The sequence below is a fragment of the Mustela nivalis genome (assembly GCF_964662115.1).
Source record: "Mustela nivalis genome assembly, chromosome: 13".
NCBI lineage: Eukaryota > Metazoa > Chordata > Mammalia > Carnivora > Mustelidae > Mustela > Mustela nivalis.
Genome location: NC_139032.1, coordinates 91,429,157 through 91,449,155, shown reverse-complemented (window position 1 = coordinate 91,449,155; position 19,999 = coordinate 91,429,157). Strand labels below are relative to the sequence as shown.

The following is a 19,999-nucleotide window of genomic DNA, read 5'->3' as shown; positions in this document are numbered from 1 at the left end:
CCTCTTTTGGTTTCAGGGTCCTCCTGGCCCCCAGGGCCCAATCGGCTATCCGGGTCCTCGAGGAGTCAAGGTGAGATTTGGCTTCCCGGAGGTCGAGGTTGGGCTTGTGGGGCACAGCAGCCCTGGACATCCAACAAGCCGGGGACAGAGGGCCTGGGCAGGCGGGGAGTGACTGTTTGCGGCCAGATGGGGCTGATCCGCAGCAGGGGACGTCTCTGTGTGTCGTGATAAAACAGCAGGACGGTGGCTCTCCGTCCATCGGTTGGGACACTGCTCTGGTTGTCACCTGGGGCCTGTTCCCTCCCAAGCCCCAAACGCAAGCCTGTTCTCTCCCACGCACACCTCAGCCAAGGTGAAGAGCCTGATACTCTTTCCTGGGGGGTGCCCAGAGGGCAGCTTCCGGGGCCTTTGCCTGTCCGGAGAGAGTGAGCCTGTCCCCATGGGCGGAGCGGTGTCCCCATGGACAGCACCGGGGCAGACGGAGCGGTGTCCCCATGGACAGCACCAGGGCAGACGGAGCGGTGTCCCCATGGACAGCACCGGGGCAGACGGAGCGGTGGTGGCGGGGGGGGCTGGGGAGCAGTTGGTGGGAGATGGCCATTCATTCCCAACTGCGTTTCTGCCACTGAAGCCTCCGAGCCTGGTTCAGCGGGCACAGAGCCCCACACCGGGCCCCGGCTGTTCTGCCCGAGCGGACCGCGTCTGAGTCGTGTAACGTGGCCTCCAGCCGTGCTGGCTCTGGACACGTCGGACACGGTTATGCAGAGAGAGATGTGTCCCAGGAACGTGTGCTGGGCAGGGGTGCGGCGGGGTGGCCGAGTTCTCCCTTCTCCGAGAACAACGGTGGCGTCGCGTCTGAGAGCTCTAGGTGGTTCCGGGGCTGGAAGAAAGCTCATGGAGTCTTTTCCTTCCAAGTGATTGTGACTTGCTGTGCAGGGAAACGTACGATGTGCGCACACAGCCGGCGCGGCCTGAGGGATTCGCGTGAGCTCACGCACGGGCTCCCGGGTCTGCCCCGCGCTGTTTGGGTGCTGACCTCTCCCAAGCATCCTCGTGCCCCGGGAGCCCGCGGCTGGCCTGCGGGCGGAGGGCAGAGCGGCCGGGAGCTCAGGGGGCAGTCGTGGGCCCCAAGTCAGCCTAACGTCGGTGCCTCAGCAGGACTCAGACCCGGACCTGCTTATTCCGAACCCAGAGCCCTGGGGCTGGTCCCCGAGCCTCCCTGCTGCGCGTCCTGGGAATCGCGGCGTTCCGACGGCCCAAGCCGCCGCGGACAGACTTCGCGGGGCCGGGAGCCCTTGGAGGCCACGGTTTCTCCCCGACGCAGGCTCTTCCCGGCTCGCCTGGGGGGTCGTGCCAGGATGGTTATTCAGCGGAAATGCTGATAATGCGAGCTCTCGCGGGTTTATCTTACACGCTTCGTCACCGAAGAAGCGCCTGCCGGCCCCATACATGGCTAATTGCGTAGGGCTGTGTCTGTGAGCTGTAGGTGTTTGCTGTAAAGTGTTCACGGAGGGCGCTCTTACCTTGTCCATCGGATTTAAATTCATTCACTCCATGAGCGAGCCACTTAGACTTCGAAGCGCGGAGAGGGAGGAAAAGCAACGCCGGGCGCTCTTGTCGTTGGAGAAATAGGTTCTCCTTCCCGGGCTTCGGAAGCCGTCAGGGAGTCCGCGGCCTGAGGGGCGGCGGGTCGCCCAGGGAGGTGACTGCGCAGGGCCGAGAGGTGGCGAGCGGTCTCCGGTAGGGCCGGCCCTCGGTGAGGGCGGCCCGGCTCTCCACCACGTCCCGCCTCCCTTCCTTCTGGGGAAATGCCCCTCTGGGTGCTTCCACTTCCCCGGCCTTGCCGAGGCATCTGCGTGGGCCTGGCTGCCAGCAGGGCACCCCACCGCTCTGCAAGGCTGCAGGAGCCGGGCGGGCTGGGCAAGACCGTAAATACGAGTCCTCTCGAGGCCGTGGACAAAGCCTGTCGCTCTCTGGGCCCCTTTGCTTTCGGCCCCCCAGGTCTGGCCCACGAGGGCCACAGGGGAGGCTGGCATCCGGCGGTACTCCACCAACCAGGGCGGATTCGTGCCCCTAGGGGACACCAGGGGGCATTTCTGACTGTTAGAACTTGGGGGCCGCCCGCCGTCAACTGATGGCTCGAGGTCAGGGACGCTGCGCCCCACCCCTGCTCTGTGCGGGACAGCCCCGTAACACGGTCACCCAGCCCTGGATGTCAGTACGGCCGGGGCTCCGAGACCTGGTCTGTTTGTCTTCTGAGCAGCACTCTCCTGACCTCTGACCTTAGGTCCAGGAGTGGTGGGCAGGGGAAGCCCCCCGCCCCCACCCCCCGCCAGCCTGGCAAGAGGGAGGAGGCTGGTCCAGCGCTCCCAGCGCATCAGGGTTTCAGGGTGACCACGCCCCCGTCTGCCCTGAGGCTTCCGGTCACCTGGGGCTGATGGGGCCTGCAGTGCATCTGGGTGGCAGGAGACTGCGCCCCCCAGGCCTGTCCCAGCTCCGGGTCCGGCCCCAGCTTTGCCTAGAGGCCCTCCTCAGTCCCCGGGAAGACGGGCAAACCGCACAGTCTGTGCAAACTTCTCACCACCAGACGACCGCTGGCCGCACGCGGGTCCCGGGAGGGGGTCCTGCTGTTCTGTCGGCAGCCTCAGCTGGAGGCAGATGGGGGGCCCGGCCTCTCTCTGGGGTCCCAGGGGCAGCTGGTCTCTGGGAGGCAGCGGTCAGTTCTGCTCCCTGCTCGGAGGGCCCAGGCTGTGGCCACTTAACTCCATGCCACGGACGGCTTTACCCGGCCTGGGCGCGGCGCTGCCGTGGGGCGGGGGCAGAGGGAAGAGGACTGTCCGTCCGTTACATTTCTTGTTTGGCCCAGAGATGAGGTACGTCCTGAGCTGATTATTACTGGCGGTGCTGTCCTTATTATTAATTAGTAATTAATATGATCGTACCTGTGGTCGTGTATTAATAATAATCCTGAACGTACTGAAGCACATTGCTCTTGGTACCTGAGCGCCCACTGGGACCGGGGCTTGCCTGGGCTCCCTCTCCCACCAGCAGGAACAACGTAATGCTGGTCTTCACCCCCAACTTTCCAAATGAGGAAACTGAGGCACCAGGTCCCTGGCACCGTGTCAGAGGCCACAGAGCTGGGGTTGGGACCTGACTCCAGAGCCCACGCTGAGGCCTCGCGTCCCACCTGCTCCCCAGACCTCAGGGAGGCGGAGGTTTCTGGAGGAGGGCAGGATGCCCGTGGAGGCCATCTGGGAATCGCAGACACGGGGGGCCTCGCGTGGGACGCGAGGGCAGGACGTTTCTCTGTGAGCCCAGGGAGCCCTTCCTTTGAGACTGCCTGGCTGGGGCTGCCGAGCTCTCTCCCTCCTTGGCATTGGGGGTGTTAAAGCCTTTCCTCCCGAGAGCTCCGGAGAGGCTCTGACTCGCTCCCTTCCCTCTGTGTTTGCGCAGGGGGCGGATGGCATCCGCGGCCTGAAGGGCACCAAGGGCGAGAAGGTGAGTGCCGCTTCCTGCCGGGCCGCCGGGCGCATGTGGCTCGGAGTGGGGTTCCGAGGGCGGCGTTCCCAGGGCGGGGTTCCGGCAGGTGGTCCACGGGGACAGCGTTGGCCACAGCTGAGGCTGCCGTGGCCTCTGAGACCGAGGGATTGGTGCACACTGCGGGCCAGGCTGTCTGCAAAAGGAAAAATGTGTCCAAGAGGACAGGCTGTGGGTGTCCCTCCTGGTGGGGCTGAGGGGCTGGGGCTTTGCCCCCCTGCCCAGCACACAGCCTACGCCTCACCTGCAGAGGCCGTGGACGCCCCACGCCCCACTCCCACGCGGCTGCCTCCCAAGGGGAAGGACAGCCCCTCGCACTGCCACGGAGCCGGCGCGGAGGGAAAGTGGTGCCGCCATGGCCAGCGGCTGCACCCGCCGTGGGTCCTCTCCCGGGGCACCTGCCAGTCCGAGGCGGCTCATCCTGGGACGGCACTAGGCAGGGACGGCAGGGAAGCCAGAACCTCCGTGTGGTGGCGTCGGCTCCACCCCCGGCCCGGCTCTGTTCTCAGAGGGCTTCCTGGTGAAGGCAGGCACACACACTGCCTCAGTTCCCTCTGGGGAGCTCCCTCCGGGGGTGGCCAGGGCAAGGCAGACCTCTGAGCCCTCGTTCTGGGGCATCTGAAGTGTGGGGACGGAGGGCCAGCGGGTCAGGGATGTGCACACCCCCCGCAGGGCAGACCTTGTCCCCGGCAGCAGGTCCCATCTCCCCGAATTCCTGGCCCGTCCACCCAGGCCCTGTGTCCTGCTGGAGGGGCTGTCCGGAGCCCCCAGAACGTCACTTTTGTCCTTAGCTGAAGACTGGGCTGCCCGGGAGAATGTGGATTGGGTCACACAGGGCAGGCCTCTCTTCCAGGAGGGTCACTGCGCTGCCCCAAGTTGGTTCTGGGCTGGGAGGGGGGTGAGGAACCGCCCCCCAGGAACTTGGCCCTTCTGAGGCTGCTGCGGGCCAGCCCCTGGCACTTCACCGCGCGGCAGTGGCCTGAGGAGGAACGCGTTTGCGCCTTGTCCCACAAAGCGGCCTGCCTCTGGGTGTGAGCCCCTGGCCGGCCTGGGTGTTGAGGGCCAGGCCCTGGATGGACAAGTGAGATCAGGACGCAGGCCTGGACGCTGGGAGGCAAGGGTGAGCCGGGTGGGCCCGTGTGGCCCTCCTGAGGGTCTCTGTGGGTGTCTCCGTGGACTTGAGTGATCAGCAGGCCACTGACGTGTGAATCCCCAGATTCACACCCAGCAGGAACGTGTCCTGCTGGGCCAGAAAACGCAGGACTGTCACAGAGGGCTGGCCCCGCAGCAGGACTGCCTGAGCCCCAGGCCCTTCCCTGCCTACAGCGCTCACTGGTCCTGGCCTCTGTGGGGCAGAAGAGCCCTCCTCCGCTGCTTGCTGGTTACTGGGCTCCAGCGGTGCCCGGACTGGAGGCCGCTGTGGGGGAGGATGGGCAGCTGTGCCCAGCTGTGCGGGGGGGGGGGTGCTGGGCTGCAGATCTCCAGCTTGTCCCCACGACCGCGAAGGGTTAGGGGGACGCCCTTCACGCAGCAGCCCCCCACCTGGCGCGTCTCCTGCTCGGGCCGTGGCTGTGCGGCTGGGGGCCCCGTGCCGACTGTGGGGACCGGCCATCCGGGCGGTGGGCTCTTTCATGCAGCCCGGCACCGTCTCGTCCCTTGTCAGGGTGAAGACGGCTTTCCTGGGTTTAAAGGAGACATGGGCATCAAAGGCGATCGGGTGAGTGTTTTGGGGTGTCGGGGCAGGGGCGGGGTTGGGGGTGAGGCGGGGCTGTGGGGAGGGGCCTTGGAGGGTCAGGAGAGGGGCTGGGGCGGGGCTGCAGGTGGGTCCGGGGATGGGGCTGTGGGGCAGGGCAGGACAGCTGGGGTGTTTGGGGCCATCAGTCAGCTTCTCTAAAGGAGGTGAAGCCTCCGTGGGAGCTCTAGGCCCTCAGGCAGGGGCAGCTGGGGGGCCCAGAGGCCTGGCTCTGTGTGTGTCTCCCCCACCACTGGCCCCTCATTTCGGGCTCAGAGCCACGCTGACTCTTGTCTGTTCTTAAGCCCCATTACTGGGGTCCCCTGTGGTCACTAGCCCCTGTGCCCTGGTTCCTGTGCCCACACTCTGGACAGCAGAGCCGTTCCTTTGGCTCAGAAGGGTGGGAGCGCTGTGGGGAGCAGAGGGGAAGGGACTGCCTTCTGTCCAGGGAGGGCCGGGGTCCTTGCCCACCCCCACAGGATCCCGGTCCGCCAACTGTTCTTGTGTGTTCTGAGGACCCAGGGCAGCCCCTGTGTCTGTGACCTCATCCCGGGCGATCAGAAGCCGCAACAAACCTGTTGTTTGAATAATTCACCTCCGCTCCAGAGGCAGCCGGCCGGTGCTGGGGAGGAGGAGGTGGCTTCCTAGGCAGGTGTCCTGCAGAAAGCCCCTGGCCGTGTTTTCATCTAAATGAGGAGAGGGTGATGCAGACACCGTAGCAGGGAGTGTCCGGGGAGCGGGCCCGCGGCCACACACTGCGGTGCGGGCACTTCGAAGGCTCCCCCCACGCCTCAGAGTGAGCCCAGGCCGGGCAGGAGAGAGCCAGGTGCCTGGGCCGCCCGGCGGGCACGGACGCCCACCTGGACGGGTGGCTGTCAGCGGCCCCAGGGCCGTCACGTGGCTGCCAAAATTATCCCCTGACCAGGCTGGCCTGCAGGTGCCTTTTCAGAACACGCCCGAGCCCCCGAGCCCCACACGCTTAGCGCGGCGTCCCAAGCTCAAAAGGCAGAAGCAGTCTTGGCGTCTATCAAAGGAGGAGGAATAAAAGGGAGAGATCAGGTTCACAGTTATGTCCCGGTTATGTTCCTGCCGCACACCGCCGTTCTGGAACTTTCTCCATGGTGACAGGACCCCGACGGCACACGTTGGAGGGGCCTCTCTGTTCGGCTGGTCAAAGTTCTTTTTCTTCTGCTTCCAACAAGGCAGCCCGCCTTTAGGGTCTCTATTACAAGGACGCGTTTTCAAAAGAGGCTGCACAAAAGGCGTTCGGCAGGCACATGCCCGGCTCCGTGGGCCGGCCCGCGGTCGGAGTTAGGAGAGGGCTGGGCTGGGACCTTTCCTCAGCTAGAAGTCTGAGTCATCCGTTTTAATTTCCTCCAGAGGAATTTCTGCCCAGCACGTGGCATTTTCTAGGTGCTCAGTAAACTCTTGAAGGACTCTTGTTAATGGAGAAAAATGCTTGTGAGGGACCCAGGGACCTGGGCCTGCAGACAGGCTGGACCCTACGGACAGGGGAGTCTCTGGCCTTCATCTGTGCGGCGTGCGTTTCTGTTGTGGGTGGCGTGACTGTGCCACAGTCATGGGACATGGGGGAGCCGGCAATCAGAGGGAGGGTTGGCAGTGGGCAGAGAGCCAGGGTGGGCGCTCAGACGCTGGCTGGTGGGCGGTTACTGACCTCGGCAAGCCCCCAGACCCTCACTCTTGCTTGGGCCCAGGCCTCTCCATCTGTACCATAGGCAGGTTGGATGGGGCAGTGTTGGGACCCTGTCATCTCTGGGCCACGTGCCGTGGTCTCCTGTGTGCCAGCCGTGCTCAGACAGCTGCCCGGCCAGGGGCTGTGGTCTGTCCCTATGCCTCCTGGGGCTTCAAGGGAAAAAGCGGGTCCCCGTGCACGGGCTCTTCTGCTGTGTTTGGGGAAGTAGTGATTCGGAGTTCTGTGTTTACTGGCCGTCTCCGCCGAGAGGGGCTCATTTGGAGAACGTGACTGGGAAGCAGGAGTGTGCGGCCTTGAGAAGAGAGGCGCCTGCCTCCGTGCGGAGGGGCGGCCTGGCCGGTCCGCAGAGCCTGTAGCTGCGCACGCCGCTCTGGTTTGGTCTGACCGGAGCACGTTCCATCCGCTGGGCGCCGCCCGGTGGGCTGAGTGGCTCCTTCCACAGGGTCTTACGCGGACTCTCGGACCCAGACCGGCTGCTGGGAGTCGTGGGGTGGGGGGAGGCTGGGGGGTTCTCCCTCACCGTCTCTTTTCTAACTTGCAGGGGGAGATCGGCCCCCCTGGTCCTAGAGGAGAAGATGGCCCCGAGGGTCCAAAGGGTCGTGGAGGTCCGAATGGCGACCCTGGTCCTCTGGGACCCCCCGGGGAGAAGGTATGTGACTTGGGACGCTCCATCGGCCCCTGGGGATAGACCCTTCCGAAGGCCTTGGCGGTCCAGCGGGTGACTCCGCCAGGCTGAGGCCCCCGGGGGGGGTGGGCGTGATCTGACTTGGGTCCCCTTTACCTCCCTGGCACCCTTGCCAGCCTTCCCAGGGGCATTGTCGGTTGAGAGGCTCACGCTTTCTTGTCCTGCGCCCGGCCTTTCTGAGCCCTTGGCCAGCATCCTTCCTGCAGGGAAGAGCTCCTTCCCACAGGGTTCCCAGAGCCCCGGGCGGGAGCCCCAGCAGCCCCGGCTTTGTCTTGCATGTGGGGCTCCTGCAGCTGCCCTTACCCTGCCCTCGGGGCTGCGGGACGCTGCCCGCCCTTCCCCTCTGCCCTGGCACGGGGGTGGGCTCCCAGAGCGCCCCATCTTGCCCCAAGGCTAGGACCCTTTTACAAAGGGTTAAACAGAATCTCAAGGGTAAAAGTTCTTTCATGGAAGATTTGCCTCAAGTTGCTTTTGCTTCAGTGTCATATTGTCTCTACCTGAGGAGCCTTGGCTTTTATAACCGGCTGAGGCAGGATTTTCGGGAGACGCCATTCCAGGGGGCAGGCAGGGGGTCTCTCTGAGTCCTTCGGTCTTTGGAAGCCGCAGCCCACTCGGGCCCCCGCTGACCTGTGCTGGTTTTCTCTGCTCTGAGAATGTGGACGGTGGAAGATGGTGCCGGCCGGTTAACACAACGCCGTGTCTCTCCCCAGGGAAAACTCGGAGTGCCGGGATTACCGGGTTACCCGGGAAGACAAGGGCCCAAGGTAATCTATGGGCACGTCAGGTGTTCGGACACCCCCTCCGCGCCCCTCCCTGCCCTGCCCCCCTCGCCCGGTCGCCGCTCCTGGGGAGGCTGCTGCGTGCCCCCGTGCCCCGCAAGTTCTGCCACATTCACAGCCTTTGGCCTTAGTCCGGCCAGTTTGGAAGGAGGTGCTGGGACCGTTAGCAGAGGCTCTCAAAGAAGGGGGCAAAGCCGGCCAGAGCTGAGGGCTGCAGGCCGCCGTGGCCGCTGCTCTCTCTCCGCCGGGCGCCCGAGAAGCCGCGCTCACCTCTGCTTCACCCTGGAGACTGGAAGGTTATTTGCTTATAACCAGCGTCAAAGGGAGATGAAACCTTCCTCATATGAAAATCATGTCCTGCTTTAAGTGAAACAGCTCCTCGAGGGTTTGGAAATCACTTAAAACATGATTTTTTTTTTTCAAAACTCATTTTTTATTATTCATGGCTCTTCCTTAAAAAATAACCAGCCGCCTGCACCGGAGACATAATTAGTGGAGGAGGAGCGCGCCTGTCTCTCCCAGGTTTGCGGCGGTGCCTTCCTGCCTTCCTGGCCCTGTGCCGCTCCACACTCCGGACTCTACCTCACGAGCGGGAGGCGTCCTGGGGCGGGCTGCCCCACCGGGCATTCCCATGCGGCCTAAGGAGACAGCAGTCCCTCCCTGGAATGCTAAGAGGCACCCCCAGGGCCTAGACCCGCGCCCTGTGTGCGGGGAGGCCGTTGGCTGTCAGGCAGGGATTTGTTCAGTGTCCGACAGTGGTGTGTGGGACGAGGCTGCGATGCGGCGGCACCCACCGCCTCTCGGAGGAAGAGGGGCTGATGGACAGGTTTTCTCTCCTGAAGTGCGTGACCCTCGGGGGGCAGAGCTGAGAGAAGTCAGGGTGTGTGGTTCAAGTTCAGGCGGTGTCCTTGGAAGGCAAGGGTGGAACTTGGAGGCTGCCTGGCCTGAAAAGTTCTGAAAAGTCCCTGGGAATGCCTGGATGCGGCCACGGAGCTCTGCGGGACCTACACCCGGGTGTCCGTGGCACGGTCTCCTGCCTGGATCGGCAGGTGGGCACGGGGCAGGGGGTGGGCCACGCTCAGCCCCTGTGAGCAGCGCCAGGCTTGGACATGTGTGAGCTTTTCCTGACCCACACACATGCTCGGGTCAGGATCTCGAGCCGCATGCAGAGTCCGGACCCACTCTGAAGACAGTCCCCCCCACCACCTGTGAATGTGGGTGTGCCTTCGTGTCACGGGGAGGCTCAGCTCCTAGGTGTCTGGGTACTGGCCGCACAGAGTCCCGAGTGCGTTTGTGCGCGGGCCCCTTGGAGGTTTCTAGAAGGAACAGCTGTGAGCCGTTACAGTCAGGGCATAAATTTGCATTGATTTTGGACTCTGCGAGCTGCCAGGCTTTATTTAGAGGTGTTCCGGGAAGGTGACAAAACATGACAACAGGCAGAGTAAACACAGTATCTAAACGTGAGATCCGCACGTCGCCTCTGGTTCGTCTCAGGATCTGGGAGGTCTGTTCCTCCCCGAGGACCGGCCTTTGGAAGCCGTGGCTGTGCAGAGAGGGGACACGGAGAAGCACGGTTAAGACAGCTTTGGTTTTTAGACGTGGACTCACGAGATGCTCGGGAAACTTATTGAGAGGGTGGGCGGCGCGTGGGTGGTGGGCGATGGGTGGTGGTGGGGGCGGGGGGGCGAGTGCCTGGATGGACGGGTGGATGGATGCACGGATAGGGGGGTGTGTGGACCCACAGGTGGGTTGGGGCGCGAGGTCGCGTCCGAGGCTGCGCACAAGCGCGGCTCTCCTGTGGCCCGGCTCTCACGCCCTCTCCCATCTGTTCTCTTCCAGGGCTCCGTGGGATTTCCTGGCTTTCCTGGGGCCAACGGAGAGAAGGGTGGCCGGGTAAGGACAGCCTGGCCCCTGCTCAGGCGGCTTGTTGTGCTGCCGCGGCGTGGTGGTATATCGCTGTATATGGGTATATGTGGGTATATTTTCTAGGATATCTCATTTGTTTTCACCCACTTTGCTGCCAAAACTGCTTTCCGGACAGCTGACCTTGAGCTCGTGACCTTTGACTCCACAGGCCAGAGACTCGTCCTGCACACGAGGCTGGTGGTGATGGGGTCGGACGGGCAGTAGCAGGACAGGGAAGCGTGTTGGGGGGTGGGGCGTCACGCTTTCTAACGAACACCACGACCCTGACAGCTCCTCCGGTCATCCGTGAAACCAGGATTCATCCCTTTCAACCCAAGGGACGTTGCCCCCAGGCTAGGTTTAGAAGGAAAACAAGGGATTTTCTCTTACTTTGTATGTCCCCCTTTCCGCTCGTCGGGACTCAGGAAGCTCCTCTCCCTCGTGACTCCCCAGCTGCCATAGTCACCGGGCATCTGCCCAGTGCGGCGTGCTGTGGTCCTCTCCGTTGTCACCGTGAGCTTCGGCGCTCTGCGGGGACGGGCGCGGGAGGCCCTGCCCCGACTCCGTCCCGACGCTCTGCTGGCCCAGGCTTCCCGGCCGGGAGCTTACATGAGGCCGCCTGAGGGCCGCCCCTCAGGACACGGGATCCTCGGGCCTGTGGGGACCGAGGGGCTGGTCTGTGAGATGTGGGGGGACCCCAGGCCTCAGAAGGAGTGCAGCTTTTGGGTGTCCTGGGACAGGGCTGCCCCACAGAGCCCCATACTACAGCCCCTGGCGCAGGAGGGGGCGGCACCTGCTTGGAGCCTGTGCTCCACGCTGTCCTTACTGGCCGGGAGCAGAGACCGCGAGTCTCCCGGGAACAAAGCGACAGCGACGTGTCAAACCAGCCATACCCGCGTGAACAGACGTGTGTGCCCGACGCACGGGGCAGAGGATGTGGGGCCGCTCTCGGAGCCGGCCGGCCGTGTGACCACGGGGCACCGTCGCCCTCTGGCTCTGTCTCTCTGCTCCGTGTCTCCGTGTAGACCCTTCTCTGGATCCACATTGGCGTGTGCGTCTCTTCCTGTCTTTCTGTCGCAGTCCGTGTGTCTGTCATCCACCCATCCCCCGCCCTTTCTGTCTGTCCGTCTGCTTCTTCCTTTGAGGGAGAGTCTGACAGGTGTCTTCAGGGGAGGCTGTCCTCTGCGGTGCTCACAGAGGCCACCGCGGGGTATGGTCTGGGAACTGGGAAGTGTGGGGCGACCAGGGGGGCTCCTGGCGGCCTCATGACCTCTGACAGCACCCTGCAGGGAGCCTCTTGGGGGTGGGGGTCATGACATTCAGCGTTCGGTCCTGTGATTCGACCACACCTCCGTGCTGGCCATGGAGGAGTCTGCCGGGCCGGGCAGGGATCAAGGCCCCGTGCGGCCGGATCACACGGAGCCGTGGAGGCCTGGCCGGTGACCTGGGTGCACTCGGGTCCGAGCCCCACTGCTCTCTCCTTGCCCCGCCAGCTGCTCCAGAGGCCGGCCGGACGCCGGGGTCCTTCCCCCACCCCAAGCCCCCATGGGCCACCGTCTTCCTGCGTTGGTGCCACGGGTCGCCGGGGACACCACGGAAACGGAGGTGGTTGACATCAGGGCGGTGTGGGGCCTGGGGTTTGCACTGGTGAGCTGGTGGCTCCAGGCCCTGAACCATGGACGCCCCGAGGAAACCCTCTATGCTGGGGATTTCCAGGGACTCTGTGAGTGGTGGCGACTTGTGAGTGGTGGCGACTGTATCCGGTGGCCACCGTGGTCAGGACGGGGCCAGAGGCCACAGATGTGACCTTGGATAAAAGGGAATGGCTTGGGCCACGGCCAAACAGGACCGGCCAGAATGCCCACTCATCGTGGGAGAGAAATAGTCCCCCTGCCCCTCCTGGGGTCTGGGGACACAGAGGCAAGCGGAGGACATGGTATCTGGAGAAGCACGCTGCGTCTGAGACGGCCCGTGCGCAAGCGGACCGCATCCCGCCGCGGGTTTCCACGCACGGTCACTGCACGCTCGGGGGCCGCCCACGCCCCAGGTCCCACAGGCAGTGGAGAACCTGCGACCCTGCACAGGAGAGGAGCCCGAGGACGCGTGTCCACCCAGTGCCCCCTCTGAAGAGAGATGTCCGTATTCTGGAACCTTCCCCAGGGAAGGAGAGAGGAATCGTCTCCCAGTGACAGTGACCTTCCCTGAGCCCTCGTGGTTTTCAACCCTCCAGTGACGGTGGCAGTCTGGTGGCTTGCCAACTTCTCAACCAACTTGTGGGGTAGCTCTTGGCATCCTGACACTGTGTCTATCTGTCCATCTCTACAGACAGCAAGCGTGGGGCATCTCCTCGGCCCCCCTGTCCCAGGTGCCCTTGGAGCCCTGGGGACACAGCGGAGAAGCCCACATCCCCGCCCTCGGGGACCTTGCCTTCTAGAGGTTGGGCCAGTGGGCAAATCCGGAAGTAAAGCGGTCGGCGGTGCGAGCTCGGAGCACACGAAGCAGGATGGGCAGAGAGGGGTCACCGCAGAGGTAGGCAGGGGCCAGATGTCTGGCACAAGTGGGCCTGACTGGGGCAGAGCAGGGGTCAGGGCCAGGTGCCGTCCCACGGGCAAGAGGACGGTGAGCAGGAGGAGGGAAGACATGGCGTCTCCAGGATTCAGAGCCACCCCGGGGAGCACGGCGAGGTCTTGCTGCTTGACCGACGGCGCTGGCTGCATTTAAAACGTCCTCCCCGAGAGTGCCAAGCGGAAATCATCGAGATGCGGACGAGAACCAGGGGGAAGGTGGTGAGAAGCGCAAGTTCCGGGTACCGGTGGCGGAGGCTACTCCTTGCCGGCCCTGAGCCCCCGCTGACCCGGAGGGCGGCTCTGTGGGGCTGGCAGCCGAGGGGGGACCAGGGTCCAGAGACACCACCTGCGTTTGGCTTCTCGGCGCGAGCAGTGCCGTTTCTGGGGCTGCCTGTGCCTCTGCAGCAGGGACTTGAGGACGCTCACAGGCCAGCCGTCAGGAAGACCGCACTCGGGGTGCTTTCTGTCTGGCGGCGTCCACGGCTCTCTGGCGTGGCTTAGTTTACGGAGAAGACCTAGGAGGCCTGGGCGGACCGCGGGGGCTGTCCGTGAGACCACCGTGGGCCCGGCGCCGAGGGTGGGGTTTCGGTGAGGCCACGGTGCAGAGACGTGCACCCACGTGCACCCACACACACCAAGCAGCGGACAGGGCCGGCCCCGGCCTCCACGCTGGCGAAAATCGACCGTTGGAAGAAAGCAAATGTTTCATTAATTTTCGTATGCAAATATTTATTTGAAGGCAAAGGATATTGCTGTCGCATTAAAGCAGGGAAAGCGGAGCGCATTGTGAAAAGGCACCGTAATTATCTCATCATCATACACGGTTTTATTAAATTCTTTTCAAGATGGGAGACCGCAGGAAGCTGTTTCGATTCTGGTAGCAAACAAGGAAGAGCCGGGGCGTGGCCGCGCGTCAGGCTGTTACCGCACAGCTCTGTCTCGGGCGCGCTCGTTAGAAACCGGAATAAGATTCTAGAAAATCAGTGGAGAGGCGGCGGGGACACCCGGGTGGCATTCAGCCCGCTGCTCCCGCACGCCGTACGTAAACCGCCTTTACCGGTTATCAGAGCTTTGCTTCGGAGGAAAAAATAAAAAGATACGGCGCCTCTGTTTCCTGGGGTTTGGAACATGCAGAACACCGGCAGCAGGAAGAAGGAGCCCCCGTTCGGTTAGAAGCAGCACATGAGTTTGGGTGTGTGATTTATCTATTGAGTTGCAAGTTTGCTTGTCTGCGGAGCCTGTTGAAAATTTAATGGCTAATATTCTCGACAGCAGCAGAAGTAAATTATATATGAAAGAGGTTGACGTTCTCTTCTCTTGCAGTAATGACCCCCCCCCCCGCCCCTGCCGCTGGGAGAGAGAGAGGGAGAGGGTGGGCGGAGGGGTGTTGATGCTTGTGAAAAGGAAACCAGATAGGAAACCAGAGAACGGCGGTACGCATCCATCAGGGTGCGGGAGGAAAATTGGATTCCTACAGGCCTGAGCTGGAGCGCAGAGCCCCGTGTATTGAATGTGCAGTGCGGTCCTTCAGCCTGGAAAAATCTCCTGTAAAAGCAAAGATGAGAGAGGGGGCCTTCCTCCTTTCTGTCGCCGAGCCCTCTCCCCGTGACCCGGAGATGGCCAGCACCGAGGCCGTGGCAGGTGTCTCGAGCCACTGACCAGCCCCTTCTTCTCTGATTCTAGGGCACGCCTGGGAAGCCGGGACCACGGGGGCAGCGAGGCCCGACGGTAACCGCCCTCGGGGCTTCCAGAAGCGGGAGCGTGTCGTGGGGAGCCTGCTCGGTGGGAGGGCAGGGAGGTCTCGAGGGCAGGGAGGCTCCGAGCTCACCCTTCCTCTCTCCTGCCTGCGCAGGGTCCACGGGGTGAACGAGGCCCCCGGGGCATCACTGGGAAGCCTGGCCCCAAGGTAGGTCTTCAGGGGGCTTCTTCTGGGGCGCCTGCTGGTCACCTGTGGTCTTCTCATTTGGAGAAACAAAAATGAAAGAAAGACGTTTGCTTGAGGGTATTTAAGAAGGAGCTGGTTGAGCAGCTCTCGGGCTAGTCAGGTTGAATTGAATCACGTGTCTCAACCCCGAAAGTGGAGGTGGGAACGGCCTCTCCTGGTACTGGAACCCCGAGACAGCAGCCTGAGGCCCTAGGAGGCCCGGCCCACACGGCTTTGCACAGATGCCACACCGTCCTGGCACCCCCCATCCAGTTCTGGTGGGGAAGTCCTCTTTCTTTTCTTGAAAAGCATTTGAAAGCTGTAGAGAGAGCTTTGCCAGAAATGGAAAGTTCTTTCTGCCTCAGGAGAGAGCCTGAGCCTGTCTCCCACGTCCCCTCTTCTCGCCAAGGGGCACGGACACCAACTCCCCCCGGTTCTCTGTGTGGAGCCGCACGGCTGCCAAGCAGGCCCCCGCGGTCCCGCCCGGACGCCGGTCCTAAGTGCATTCCCACCAGGGACATGGCCTTCTGGTTGGCCGGGGTACAGAGCCGGGCCATCCCAGGCTGACCGATGTGCCCGCTGGAGGCCACTGTGCGTTCTTCCGCGAGGCGCACGTTCCCATACGCGGATGTAAGGCTCTCCTGCGAAAGCCACTCAGGCCAGGGAGCGGCCCCTGCCTTGCTCGGGGGCCCGGCCCGGACGCCGTGTCCTGTCCCCACAGGAGTTCTCGATGTGTTTCTTGGTGGGAGCACAGCCTTTGTTCCCCCGCAGGGGACTGTCCTCGGGGAAATGTCACAGCCCCGCAGATCGCAGCTCAGTGTCTGACCTGGGCACAGAGGCGAGATGACAGACAGCCGGGGCGGGGGGGGGAGTGCCCCGAGGGCAGGTGCTCTCTGCTCTTTCCTGAGAACCAGGTGACCTGCACTCGGGCTCACGTGACGTCTGTGACTCTGACCCCAGCGATGTCCCGGGCCAGAGTCTTTCTGCCGCAAACAGGAAGCGCATGAGTAATAATAAAGCTCTTCTTGCTCTGTCCCTCCCTCCCTAGGGCAACTCTGGAGGCGATGGCCCGGCCGGCCCTCCGGGCGAACGGGTGAGCGTCTCTGGGGGAGCTGCTTTTGCCTGAAATGTCCCGTCCGTTTCTTCCTGGGGTGGGCTCGGGGGGAGGAGGGCGTGCCTCTGACCCTCCCGGAGGAGCGGGTTTCCCTCAAGGTCCGTGGGAGTGAAGTCTCCTGCCTGCTGAAGTCAGCAGCCCCCTCCCCTTGGCCGTGGTCTTGGGGCTCAGAGGCAGCTGCGCCGTCAGGAAACTGGGCCCTCGGCCCCATGCTGGCCCCTCAGCCCCCGGCCTGACCTTGTACATGTCTGGAGCAAATGGAGGAAGCGCCGGGGGCGGCGGGAGCAGAGAGGGACATCGCCCAGAGCACCAACAACACCGGAAGCCAGCGGTGGGGGCGGCTGGGCACCCACACCGCGGGGATGACTTCTGTGCTCAGCTGGCCCTGCTCTGTCCCCAGGGACCCAACGGACCCCAAGGACCCACTGGTTTTCCTGGACCCAAGGGCCCCCCTGTAAGTAACGTGTTTCCTTGTTGCACGGGCGCGGGGCTTCCTGGAGACCTTCATCCTTCCCCGGGGGCTCTGTGCAGGCCCCTCCGGTGGGCCGGTTGGGAGGGGTGTCGGCCGGAAACCGGCTGGAGCGAGCTGCCTTTCGGAAGCGCGGAGCTCGCGCTCACCGGGAGCGGCCTGACCTAGTGGGGCCCAGTGTGAGTGTGCTGCGGCCGCGCCAGGCGGCCACCGACAGCGGCAATGTGTTCTCTCATAGCCCAGAGGCCAAAACTCCAAGCCTAGAAGTTGGCTGGGTGGGTGACTCCCGGGGGGCCCTGGGGGAGACTGTCCCCTGCCGCTCTCCTGGCTTCCTGTGGTGGGCGGCTGGCTCTCACCCCGTCCTGCCTCTGTCCTCACGTGGCCACCTCCTCCCTGGGCCTCTTGGGGTCTTCAAACCGCTGTCCTGTTGTGAGGACACTAGTGACTGGGTTAGGGCCCACCCTAGTGTTGTATGACCTCGTCTTGACCTGATGACGTTGGCAAAGCCTCAGTGTCCGAGTGAGGTCACCCTCCCAGGTGTGGGGGATGAGGCCTCAACCTGTGTTTGGGGGACGCACCTCAGTAATTCGGAAGAGGCACTGCGTATGCCTGGAGGTCAGCCCCAGGACAGGACCCTGGGTCCTCGAGCCGCCTGCCTCAGTTTCCCCCGGGAGGTGAAGAGGGGCCTTGGGACAGCATCGCTGCCGTGACAAATGGTTATAGGCATTTCCTCCGAAGTGGGGTGGCAGTCACCCCCCGGTGTGGGAGTAAACCCCAGGGCAGGACCTCAGAACCAAATAAAACTTCTTCCCTTTGCTTCTTTCTTCAGGGCCCCCCGGGCAAGGACGGGCTCCCGGGACACCCTGGACAGAGAGGAGAGACTGTGAGTATGGCCGGTGTGGGCACACGGGGGTCCGCGGACGGGGGCTGGCCCGGCCTCACCCGCAGCCCCACACGAGGGCTCCGCCTCCTGGGCCCAGTGGGCTTGGGAGGGAGCGGCCGCCTCGGGAAGGGCCCCGGAGGCCCGGGCCGTCTCCCGCTGACCTGGGGTCAGCCTGTCTGTGCACAGCCCCGGGCAGGCCCGCAGCACCCCGGGCAGCTCTGGGGGAAGAGACAGGTGCCGGCCTCCACCTCGTACCGGCGACTGTGGCCCAAGGTCACTTTTTTTTTTTTTTTAAGATTTTATTTATTTATTTGACAGACAGAGATCACAAGTAGGCAGAGAGGCAGGCAGAGAGGCAGGCAGAGAGAGAGGAAGGGAAGCAGGCTCCCTGCTGAGCAGAGAGCCCGATGCGGGACTCGATCCCAGGACCCTGAGATCATGACCTGAGCCGAAGGCAGCGGCTTAACTCACTGAGCCCCCCAGGCGCCCCCAAGGTCACATTTAAACCATCGTGGCAGACAAGGCGCCACCTGCCCCGCGGTTCCTCTTCCTCCGTGAGATCCCTTTGAGGGCAGCGTCGCACTCAGATGGGAAGGAGCCGGGAGGGCTCTGCGGCGTCAGATGGGAGGGGAGCCATGCCTGAAGCTGCAGGACGGCCGCAGGCCTTGCACTGGGCCGGGCCTCCTCTCCCTGGGCCCTTCTGGCCTCGGGCCTGCCGGCAGGAGCTAGGCAGGGTCTCCTCCGAGGAGACGGGGGCCTCCCGCTCTGCTCACCGTCAGCCACTTTGCCGCCCCACGCCCACCGCTCACCTCGCCCTTCCCTTTAGGAGAGCCCGGCGCTGGCTGTGCCATCCGGGCACTTCCGGTTGGGAACAAAAGCATTTTTCAGAAATAAGGTCACTTCCTGGCCCTGTGGGCCATTTGGGTTTTGACCCAGCACATGGCGTGCACCATGGGCATGTCCTGGGGGAGGCTGTGGTGGGGGACACCTGTGACCTTGAAGCTCCAGGCTCGGACAGCTGGGGAGCCCGTAGTCACCAGAGATGGGGGATGTCACTGGGAGGCCCTTCGTCCCGGGAGCCGGGTTTTTTGGGGGGGATCACAGGTCTCTGAAAGGCTCTCACGGCCAACGGGGTCGCTGTGTCCAGCGAGACTTGGAACGCCAGATTTCACATCTTGTTGGTGCTCGCTCTTAAAAAAACAGATTCCTTTGTCTCTCTGGCTCATTGTGATGAAACCTCTTTTAATTACACCTTCCCGGCGTTCTGCCGCATGGCAGGTGCTGGCTGATGAGCACAGTGTACCTTGCTCTTTTGTTTATAGAGAAAAATTAAATCATCTCATCTGAGCTTTGCATATTTTTTCCCTAATGCTGTTCCGAGGAGACGAGATAGGAGGCTTTGGCAAGTGTGTGGTCTTCTCCCTGTGACTAATCCTGAGGAAAGGCTGCTAGAATAATGAAGCGGCTTGTCTTTGCTGGGAAAGTAGCCCCCGGGCCCCCGGTACGTCTGCCCTGCATGGCTGTCCTCGGGGACATGCGAGCAGCCCTCTCCGGACCCGGCCAGGACAGAGGGCTCCAACAGGGGCCCACACACGTCCTCCAGAAGTTGTCTTTTTGGTCAGGAGTTGACTTCACTCTTCAGGAAATACACACACAAGAGACCGATTCTTTTAGATGTGAACCCAAAGCCCCTTTGTGGGCCAGTGGCTGGAGACCGATTCCATCCTCGGCAGCCAGTGATGGTCCTGCCTCTGGGGCAAACAGAGAGGCACTTCCGGCCTTTACACTCAGGCCGCCGGCTCCCCGGGGCACGTTGACCCTGGCCCACTAAGCAGGGGTCTTTAGCCTGCCCCCCACCCCTCATTTCTGACCCTGGAAATGCTGCCTACAAAGAATTCTGCTTGAAAATTGGCCTTTTGTGTGCGTTGTATGCCACTGCCCTGGGCCTACAGAGAAGGGCGCTCTGAGAGTTGGAAGAGAGGCCGACTCGCCACAGGTTGGCGCGGTCCAGCGGCGTCACAGGAAGTTTCCAAGGCCGGCACAGTGGCCGTCCTCCCGGGGAGGCAGGGGACCGCCCTGACCGTCAGCCACACGGGCAGGTCCGCTCGCCCTCTGGCTCTCGCTGGGGCTTACGGCTTCCCGCTCCGGATCCTGGAGCTTCCGCCCACGGCTTCCCAGGCGTCACGGCTGCCCGTCTCCGCCAGCTCACGTGGCCCTGCAGGTGGCCCGTCGTTGGCATGTCTCGTGCTCTGTAGACATGCCAGAAATCAAGCCCCCTCTTCGCAGTCCGCTTGCTCCTTGAAGGAGGTGTGTGCGGCACAGCCGGCATCCACAGGGAAGCCAAGGTCGTTGCCCGCAAGCGGCGTGCAGGCCGGAGCGAGAAATTCCCGCAGAACCGAGCTCAGGGTACCTTCCGGCCGCTGGCTTACAAAAGCAGGCATTTCTACGCAAACCCAGGGGCTGGTGAGATCACCTGTCGCGTGGCAGAGACCTTAGTGACCTGCGCAGGACGACCTTCCAGAGCCGCTAATGAGAAATGGTCCGGAGGTCGCGCCTGAGTCGAGGTTGCAGAGGCTGAGAACCGGCAGCACGCCGGCTGGGAAAATGAACGCTTAGCAGCAGCGTAAAGATTAACGGTTTTAAAATCTATTTCTCAGCACAAAAACACGGCAGTGGCAAGCAGTGAG

The 19,999-nt window shown here is 63.2% G+C and overlaps 2 protein-coding genes across 4 annotated transcripts in view; one reads left to right on the top strand and one right to left on the bottom strand.

Annotated features, from left to right (window-relative positions):
• The window catches only part of LOC309846771 (uncharacterized protein), a 399,750-nt gene extending 395,711 nt beyond the window's left edge, over positions 1-4,039 (bottom strand). The window contains exon 1 of the mRNA XM_082696268.1: positions 4,027-4,039. The gene's annotated coding sequence lies outside the window, so the exon portion shown is untranslated. The remainder of the gene's footprint in view (positions 1-4,026) is intronic.
• Positions 1-19,999, top strand: part of COL5A1 (collagen type V alpha 1 chain) — a 136,752-nt gene that overhangs the window by 84,929 nt on the left and 31,824 nt on the right. For all 3 annotated transcript variants that reach the window (XM_082696219.1, XM_082696218.1, XM_082696220.1), the window contains exons 27-37: positions 17-70; positions 3,457-3,501; positions 5,204-5,257; positions 7,528-7,635; positions 8,382-8,435; positions 10,290-10,343; positions 14,606-14,650; positions 14,775-14,828; positions 15,895-15,939; positions 16,361-16,414; positions 17,259-17,312. In XM_082696219.1, the coding sequence (XP_082552345.1) occupies positions 17-70; positions 3,457-3,501; positions 5,204-5,257; positions 7,528-7,635; positions 8,382-8,435; positions 10,290-10,343; positions 14,606-14,650; positions 14,775-14,828; positions 15,895-15,939; positions 16,361-16,414; positions 17,259-17,312 (621 nt within the window). The remainder of the gene's footprint in view (positions 1-16; positions 71-3,456; positions 3,502-5,203; positions 5,258-7,527; positions 7,636-8,381; positions 8,436-10,289; positions 10,344-14,605; positions 14,651-14,774; positions 14,829-15,894; positions 15,940-16,360; positions 16,415-17,258; positions 17,313-19,999) is intronic.